This window comes from Balearica regulorum, chromosome 1, assembly GCF_011004875.1.
Source record: "Balearica regulorum gibbericeps isolate bBalReg1 chromosome 1, bBalReg1.pri, whole genome shotgun sequence".
Taxonomy (NCBI): domain Eukaryota; kingdom Metazoa; phylum Chordata; class Aves; order Gruiformes; family Gruidae; genus Balearica; species Balearica regulorum.
The window spans coordinates 189,155,148-189,164,537 of NC_046184.1; the positions used below are offsets into that span (position 1 = coordinate 189,155,148).

At 42.9% G+C, this 9,390-nt stretch overlaps 1 protein-coding gene across 1 annotated transcript; it reads right to left on the reverse strand.

Moving 5' to 3' along the window:
- Positions 1-3,785: 3,785 nt before the first annotated feature.
- On the reverse strand, positions 3,786-8,574 carry C1H13orf42 (chromosome 1 C13orf42 homolog). The gene is made up of 3 exons (XM_075742961.1): positions 8,161-8,574; positions 4,827-4,974; positions 3,786-4,027 (listed from the first exon to the last, which is right to left on the reverse strand). The coding sequence occupies exons 1-3, from the start codon at positions 8,572-8,574 to the stop codon at positions 3,786-3,788; spliced, it is 804 nt and encodes a 267-aa protein (XP_075599076.1).
- Positions 8,575-9,390: the final 816 nt, after the last annotated feature.

Below are 9,390 nucleotides of genomic sequence, written 5' to 3' on the forward strand. Positions count from 1 at the left end.
CTGTGACTGGCCAGCTTTGTGCTGCTTTCATCTCCTTGTGCACCTGCTCCACGATGGAAACAGAACAGGCGCTGTCGTGAATCTGCCCGAGCAGAACTACGAACTGGCCCTATAGCTGTGAAAATTTTGAAGACATCCACTAGGTGCTAATCTAATATTTTTTATACACCCCATTCAGCCTGGAGCAGCAGATAACTATGTATCTTTGCTATGCATTACCTTGGAGGACTTCCTGCATTACTTAATGCACTGCTGACACCTTCTGCCTTCACTGTAACTTTATGGCACTGAAAGATTCAAACCAGAGTGCACATCTTGTCCATCTGCCAACTTTCCATTAGCTGCCTATATTTCTTCTGTTTCTGTCAAAGACACTTGCAATATCAGCTCACTTATGTGCATCATGATTACACCAAGTTGCTCAGCACAAAAGGACAAAATGATTTTGAATCCCCCAGGACATGATTTCTTCAACAGACTTCATCTCTCTCTAGTTACTGGATTCGTGTACACAGTGTCTTTAGTTTCTCACAAACAGCTGTGGATGTGGCGTCACAGAAATTCATAGCCCCTTCAGAGCTAGCAATGACACTAGCTAGAGGAATTTGAAATACCCCAGTACTTCAGCTAAGCTGAATTTGAGACAACAAAATAAGAGACGGTCTCCTAAAGATCTTGCCTATTACTCCAATGCACTCTGGGAAAGAGCTTTCGGGGATCAGTGCCGCAGGGGACGCTCACACACGGTGGCCTTGATCGATAGAGCTCCTAGTTGATGCACTTCATTATCAGGGCCTGGGGACATCACTGAAAGAGCTCACTAGTAATCTCCGCAAGGGATCTAGGTCATACAGAGCTCTGCTGGGCACGAATAATTCTTCCGTACGATTTGCATTGTCAGAGCATCTATAGTAGGTGCTGAATTTCAAGGTTGCAATGCCTGCATGTTGCAGCAAGGTCACTTAGAGGGCCTGGCCAAGGCAGATAGAGTCCATTTAGCGTCAGTGCAGAGAGACCTGCCTCCAAAGGCCTTGGGCGAACAATTCAGAGCAGCCAAGGAGCACCTTTGTAGGGCAACCGACTGCTCCTGGGAACTGCATGGAAAGCTGCTAGTGTTAGGCAAGGACATGGTTGTGTCTCGGTGCAATACAGAGGGTGTTGCTATCCACACTAAACCCTCCTCTGAGGAGGCAGCTAACACAGGTGATGGAAATGCTTCCCCTTCCTCTCTCCTGCTCCCTTTCTGCTCAACTGCCCTGTTGTAGCACAATACCCAACTTCTGGGCTTGAACCCTCGACTCCCATCTGCCCAGAGAGCGCCCTAAGATGCTAGGGCCACTCTCCACAGGTCTGCTGGAGCTGAGCCACGTCCAGTGAGGAGCTCATAAGGGCTAATATGCTAAGAGAAGGAAGCATTTATGGGATAGGAGGTACAAAATGTTCTCAGAGAAAAACTGCTTTATTTTACTTGCTTAATTAAAATTTCCTAAGATGATAACAGGCGTGAAGTGAGCTTTAAGAAAAGAAAAAAAAAAAATCGCAGAATACAAATTGAAATTACAAATCTTCCCCCCCCGTCTCTTATTCATAAAAGCAAACATATATTTCACACTGGAGTTTGTGCGCTGGACAGCAGGGGGACCCTTAGCCTCTGTCACAGCGGATGACCAGAGATATCTCCGTTTTACAAAGACAGACAAGAAGTCACAGGGAAGGTCAAACACGCTGAAGTGGTCTGGTTCTGCACAGCACAGTGCATCCTTAAAACAATAGCAAAAAGATCAACTACTCCGATGAGTAAAACCTTGGCACTATGAACACGAAGCACAGCTCAGGGTAGAACAACATTGGAATCCTTTGCTGCTTCTTTCATCAGTATTTTTATTATGCACATGCCTAATTCTGTTATACTAACTCAAAAGGATGGTGGTTTTCTGTCAGCATCCATTCATGTTGCAGGTTCTAGGAGCAAAAAGGTGACCACACACTCAGTAAAAGTGTTCCTCGGCAACTTCAGCGTGAGATTCTTCTTGTAGAGGGGTTTCAGGGTGACACAGTTGCCAAAAATGTGCAGGTTTTGGCCTTATATGATCATATGTCAAAGGTAGAACAGTTTTAAAGACAGTTATGATGTTCAGTTCAAGGCAGTCAGAACAGGACTGGTGAGCTACAAAGGCAGCAACACTATCTGTATAGACAATACAGACTAATCATGAGAAGCACCAATAACAGGGAACCAAAATCTAGACCTTAATTTAAACTCTTCATGAAGATGTATCAATGATGTTAGTTAAACTGGCCATTTTTGAAGAGGATACAGACTCGACAAAGAGTGGCAAAAGCACCTCCAGAATTAAAGTGCTACAGAAACAATTCACCGCTCTCCATGAACACCACTAGAGAAAGAAACAAAATGCTTTAATCAAACAGGAGATGCCAGACCTGAATGAAGGAACATGTGCTGTTTTGGCACTCTCCTATCTCCTGACAGAAAGTGTTCTAGATCAGTGAGATCTGAGAGAGGTACTTCCACCTCGTGGCAGAAATGCTGTTTGAATAACTCAATCCCAAAGACTAGGAACACAAATCAGCAAGAATTGCCACCTGCCAAATGTTCTGTGTGGTGGGCACAAAGTTTATGGAGGTTATGATATATCAGATGGGTTACAGTGATGGCCAGTGCCTGAGGAAATTTATCCAAGCTTGTGGACACAAAAACTACCGAACATAAATACAAATAATCAAGTAAAACTGGCAGATTATAGGGCTTGACAATTCCAAGTATCACATGGAAGACATATCATCATCTAAGATGAAAGAGCCTGAAGAGGAACACTTCTAGACTGCATTCTTCCTAATATATAGTCTTTAATGATGAAGTAGCAGAATTCCAGATATTGGGTATAATATAATGCTGATGCAGTGGATTTGTCCGCAAATTGTCTTCTGCCCCTGAGAACAACCTTTGCTCCAATTTATTCACAAAGTTTTCTTCTCCAAGACTTTAAGCTTTTCTAGTGTACACTGGGATGTCTAGATTCAGCAACTGGATGTTAAAATAGATGAAAACTAGCAGGTGGTGTGACCATATGAAACAAGATGTGCACATTTGTGCATGTAGTTAATCTCTTGATGTTGAATCCCAGGACAGAAGCATTCCCAACAGCAAGTAGAGCAGAAGATAGCTTGTTATTTTTTCAAAACACACTGGAGCAATTCCTCAAAACACAGGTTGCTAATGCTGATTCCTTCGCTGTAACTTTTTCTGCCTGTAGCACAGCCTGCTTGTACTTCAATGCTGCTGTACACTCTCAGATCACAGAATTAATGATGGCACATACAAATTTTCACATGTGAAAAAAAGGAGAAAAATTCTGCTTCACTGTTCTGAAGTTGGAAACACTGGTGCAAAAGCTCCAACATATGAGTTGAATTGCTTCGATTGCTTTGCAGTACTGGAGTCAGAAGAAAAATTACTGCACCAGGCAATCTCTGAATCATTGCTTTCAATAACAGCACTAGAAAAAATGTTTGTCAAATTGGAGTTCCCCCCAAGCTGAATGACAAAGCAGTATTGTTAGGCACAATGAACTCAATGAGTTAAATCCTCATATGAGACCAACGTTGGAATAGCCATGGCTTAAAATAAGCCCACACAAAGAACCTTCAGTGACTGCACACGTCACTTCTAGAGTGTAAGAGTTAGGTCAGAGGTAAAAAAAAAATGCAACTCTTACATGCCCTATTTCATATATTCTATCTTCAGCTGAAGAGGGAATATTCTTTCAATATTCTTTCTTACGTGTTTTGGGCTTAAATTTTAAAGTGCTGTATGCCCCTTCCACAGCTTTGGGCAAGTACATGGGATGTCTTTCCAACCTCTTCCTAGAGCCAGTGGTTCTCCGTTGGCTGTTTCTTTGAGACTGGTTTGCAGCCTTTGCTGTTTGGGCAGTATCTTGTGAGTATCTCCGGGGAGCACGAAGGATCCAGTTTGAATGTAAACTGTGTTCGCTTGTGCTGGTAGCAACTGAAAGACAGAAGATAATCTGGCATTAACAGTTTGCCAGTGATATTTTTACACGCACAGTGAGAGAACAGGGTGCCTGCTGGGTCCTTCCTGGACGTAATGCTGAGAAACCAACCTGGTTTCACTGCAGGATGTTGCTTGGGATGGATTCATCTTATCTAATATTTCAGTGTCTGCAGTATAAATATGTAAATCAGAGCTAGTGCCTTTATACAGACTTCTAGGGCACAGCTAATCATCTGACCTGTTTCAGATATCCACCTTAGCCTAAGACAAAGGAGAGAAATGTCTATTACAGGATAGCTGATGAGCTCAGATGGGCACATCTTCATTTAGATGGGCAACCCCATTCTTTCTGATGGAAACATACCATTATTTAGCCTTATCTCTAAGTTACTTCTTTTTTGATGGTTGGAGAGAAAACATTCAGTCATTTCTCAATAAGAAAAATAAAAATCAGATGAAGCAAAAGTTATCTTTATATTTTTTATAGCTCTCCTCCAAAAACAGCTCAGGGTAGAGATGCAAGGGTGGAATTCAGCCCTGAGCAGAAGGCAAGCACTATTCTAGCACTACACATGCCACATTTGCTAATGTGATGGCCACACAAAAAATAGTTGCATCCTTTCAACAGGGAACAAGCAATGTATTATTGCAGTTTCACATGCTGCGTGTAATGGTCCTAGATTTGGGAAGCAAAACATGGAGGAAAACTGTGTCCATTAAATAAACAATGTCACTCCTCCCTCTACCCTCTGCACATGAAAAATAATCATATTTTGGCTGGTTTATACTGCACCATCAAAATCAACATCCACATTTGGAAGATCCACGTCAGGAACTTTTCGCCATCTCTCTGAATCCAGGTCTGCAATAACTGAGTCAAAGAAAGCTATTGCTTCTCTTACATCTGAACTGGACTGTGGGCCTTTTCTCTCCATGGATGCCTGTGGGGGAAAAGAGAATTAGCTAAGGGTTGGGACCAATGACCTCTTAATGACAAAACTGTATAAGGAAGCTGCAAAAATTGTATTTGATTCCATACTTCAAGCCGTCAGAAAAGGACACAGGTCCAGACTACTCCACAGCTTGTAGTCATCAAAGAAAGCGGGACAGCAGTCTAACAAACATCCATCTTGTTATATGCTCAACAACAAACATCCTCCACTTGGGCACTGCTAACTAGGTGTTATAAAATCCCTCAGAATCCCTGTATCAGGCCATTTAATTAGGTGGCTAAGTGACAGCTGGGCTTTTTGGCCAAATTTATTCTACCTAGCAGTAGGCACCTAATGAGACGCACATTAGAAATGTAGTCATGCAGGGTTCCTTCTGTAATTAATGCAGGGCTCCAGTACCTTCAGAAGATGAGTCAGGCCTTAGGTAGGCTGAATTTCCCTCTGCAGGCAGCTCTTTCTCTTAGCTGCAAAGGGATTGTGGGGTAACTTGGTTGCTAATTTAAGCATCTTATTAAAATGCCTAGGTTAGGTGAAATGAATCCAGATCTAAATTGCTAAAGTCTTTTTGAAATGGAAAAGGACCGTGTGTGCTAAAATATGAGTCATTCAACACTGTGATAATTCCCACAGGAAAGCCACGGTGTTTAAAATTAGGAGCCTGTCTTGATAAAAAAGCAAATGCCTGTCTATAAATGCTGAAGCGGTCATAAAGCCTTGGTTAGCGATTCTGTAGGTCCATATGGGATGAATACTTCCTGCCAGGCTCTACCTAATGAAGGGCTGTATATTTTCCCTGCTGGTCTGAGCTAGGTGTATTGCCAGGCAGCAACACCAAGTCAGAAAATTGCTAGCTTGGGTTTCAAACATGCAAGCAAAGGATACATGCTGTATTATATCTCTGAAGGACCAGCTTGTTCCCTGTTCTGTGGAGGCTGAGAGATGAGCTAGCTTATTCCCCTCCTGACATTATGGGTTGATTGACATCCTCAGAAGTGCTAAAAGATAGCTTCTACCACACATCTACTGAAAATAGTGACTGCTATTATGACTAAGCCCTTATTGGTTAAAAGACATTTTAAAGAAAAGCCTATGTACTTCCAGCATCTGACCTACCTCTCTATTCTTTTCTCTTACTAGAATCAAGTGGCAAATTCTGAATCCACAGTCAGCCTGTAGTCCAGGTTCCAGGGATCTTTGGATGAAATGTCCCATGAGGACAGGGTTGTCTGGACAAAGCACCTTCCCATTAATCATGCACCAGGTAGGAGAAAGAAATTTCCACTGACAGGTAATTTAACACAAACACGTGACCTCTCCCTAATTTTTGCAAAGCCAGGGCTGTGCAGCTGTGACCGTGCCATTTCTGTTGGCAAGATTGACTCATATGGGTGGCATAACCTGTTGATGTCCCTGTCTGTTCCTAAGGGGACAGTTCATGGAGTTTGCATGCCAGCCAGCACCAGGGCTGTTCATACATAAGAGCTAGCTGTCCACAGTCAGGTGACAGCACTCTTAGCCTCAGCTTTTGGGAGATTCACTTGTTTGCCAAACCCAAGTTAAGCTTTTGGCATTTTTCTTAAGTGGTATTTTCAGTGGCAAGTCTCAGAAGTTCACAAACCTGCATGAAGCCTAGCTGTGCAGAATCTATTTTCCAGCCTCCTGGTCCATGGTTTTAGTACCGTTTTGCACTCATTTTTTCCACCTGGCTGATGGTTAGTGATGTACTGCTCTGGTACGTCACCGTTCAGCTCACCAGGGGAACCGGCATGCTGTAAATCTCTCCTGCCTCAAGCCAATCTTTGTGTGACAGTGCACAAAGTCAGTTCACAGACTGTATCTGTAGTGTTGAAATTCATCTCCTGGCACCTGGCACCACCAGGCCTCTCTCCTACACCTCAGTCATTCTCTTTGGATGTTTTCTGGTCCTAAATAGTCATGTCTTTATAAAATCTGTCTTCTCCAGCCCTGTGAGCTGAGTATTGTTTCCTACTATTAATCCTAATTTCTGAGAGTCACCGTTCAAAGCATTAAAAAGATGACACAAAGCCCAATAAAACTGAATGAAAAACTCCCACTGACTGAATGGGTATTAGATCAAAATATAAAATTAAAAAATGTGCTATCTAGCCCTAAATACGTGAGCCTTGTCCTTTGGTTAAGCAATGCCTGCAACAGAGCTCAGCTTCAGCCATCGACGGAACATCTAAATGTGGCAATAACTTTTTGGTAAAGTCTACCTGGCCTAATCAGTAAGTCAGCCATACATGCCTTCTTCCCACCATCCTCATTAGTATCCACTTTAAAGACTGCACTGTGTAATCTGTAAGTCTGCTGTCAAAGTCATGTTTGTGGACCCCACCTGCTGCAATCCTTTCCTGTCTAGAGTCATATTAGTGACTGAACTGCCTAGAGACATGCAATCTATAAACTGCAACCAGGAGTAAGCTTTGTAATGCTTTTTTCTCTAGGATACATAGAAATAGTCTGCAGTAAAGATGATATTTCAGTTTTATTTTTGTGGTATCATTACAGTGAAAGGTGAGGAATTATACCATCTCAAAATGATCTGCCAACTTATTAATTAACAGAGAAAGGAACCCTTAAGAATTCCTCATGCCCTACAGCCTATCAGTAGAGCTTGCACTGGTGTTAAACATAGCACTGACAAGCTATCTGACCAGTCATAAAAAAAAAAAAAAAAAAATCCTACTGGTTTCAATGAATTTAGAATTATTTTGTGTAAGAAATTTTATGCCAATTAAAAGGCTGCCAGTAAACTTAGGGAGTACTGTGCTTGTCAGTCATTAGCAGCTATTAATAACCATAGTGGAGAATTCTGAGGCACTTAAGTTGCCTGTCAGAGTATTGAGAGAACAGCTTGGTCTTTCATAACATGTTTTCAGATACTTCCCGTACTCTCATACCTCTTTCCTTCTCCTATTTTGTCTCCCCTCCCACAAACATAGACATACACATTTCTTTCCATGACCAGTCATTCATCCTTAATTTCACAGTACTTAGAAAGAATCTTCAGGTATTTAGCAGCTTTTCAAATGATGCAACAGTAAAAAGACAACTGGCTGAGACCAATAAGGCATAAAATCAACATAGGTCATAAAGCTCATTGCTTTATGGCTTAGGGCCAAGCACATGCCAAAAGTACTTAGGAATTACCTTAGAAGACTCTTTGGAAGGAAGTGGAAGAAATGACTTCTTTCCAGTTTGGGATGATTTTGTAGACATTGGGGAATCTGCAGCCATATGCATGGATTTCAAGTTATTGATGTTGTCAAGATATTTTTTCCTCAAGGCTAACAGATCCTGTAAGTACTTCAAGCAGTCCTGAGTCTTAGAGTACATCCAGTCTCTGTCTTCCTCTTTTGGCTGGAAGCAAGAGTCAATGCTGGTTGTACTTTTGCACTTTTTTAGTGGTTCACTAACTTCTTCCTGCTCACCTCCAAGGACGTACATAGAAGTGCTGCGGATCAATCTCACCGCAAAACCGGTGCCATCACAGTAAGGGATGTCATCTGTCACATTTCTTCGGTGGGAGTTGGGGTGAAATATGGAATGGATCTTTTTGAACATAGTGTGTCACTTCCTCCCCTTTATACCTTTTCTCTTTCAGCTGCTTAAATTTAACCCTAGATCTGGTAATCAGCAGCTGTTACTCCTGCCCTCAGCAGACAGACAATTTTGCCACTTACTGTAATGAGAAGAAAAGAACCACCTATTGCTGCACAACTTGCTTTCAGTCTAATACATTGTGAAGAGCACGATGGCAACGCAGAAGCGCGTTTTCTATTCCGTTTGTGCCAGCGAAACAGCTTTATCCTTTCCTCGCTTTAAAACATAGCGCAGGAGGTCAAATACCATGCTTTGACGTTTTATTTGAGTGCCGCTCCCCATAAAGACCATCAGCATCGAGGCAGAAATTCCCTCTTCCACGTTTCCTCCGCGGCGTCCCCCCCGCCGTCCCCTCCACCGCCTGCTGCCGCCGGGCGCCGGGCGCTGACCGTGGTGCTGAACCGCTCCCGCTCTCCAGCGAGCATCCGGCCGCCCCCCGGGCCCGCGGGCCTCTGCGGGCTGGTTTCTGTTTGGAAGAGCTCGTTGAGATCAGCCTCGACAGGGACAAAAGTCTGAGTGGGGAAAAATGGTTTCTATCGGGTGGAGTTCAGCTGCTGAAAGAAGTCACTCTGGGTTACACCGGACCGTAACCAGGAGATGGCTGCAGCTACCCGATACCACAGCACTACTAGGAACAAAGTGGATTCAAATGTCAGGCTCTATTACACTCAGTACAAAGATGCCTTGTGTAGGATATGCTGTAAAATAAAACACTTCTCCAAAGTACTCATCTGGCAAAATATTGCAGACAGAAACCAATGCATTTGTATCTTTCCA

Coding starts and splice junctions, on each gene's coding strand:
- C1H13orf42 (XM_075742961.1), bottom strand. CDS start 8,574: ATGTTCAAAAAGATCCATTCCATATTTCACCCCAACTCCCACCGAAGA. Junction 4,975..8,160: donor CTTCCAAAGAGTCTTCTAAG/GTAATTCCTAAG, acceptor TTTCCCCCACAG/GCATCCATGGAGAGAAAAGG. Junction 4,028..4,826: donor TGTGGATGTTGATTTTGATG/GTGCAGTATAAA, acceptor TCTGTCTTTCAG/TTGCTACCAGCACAAGCGAA.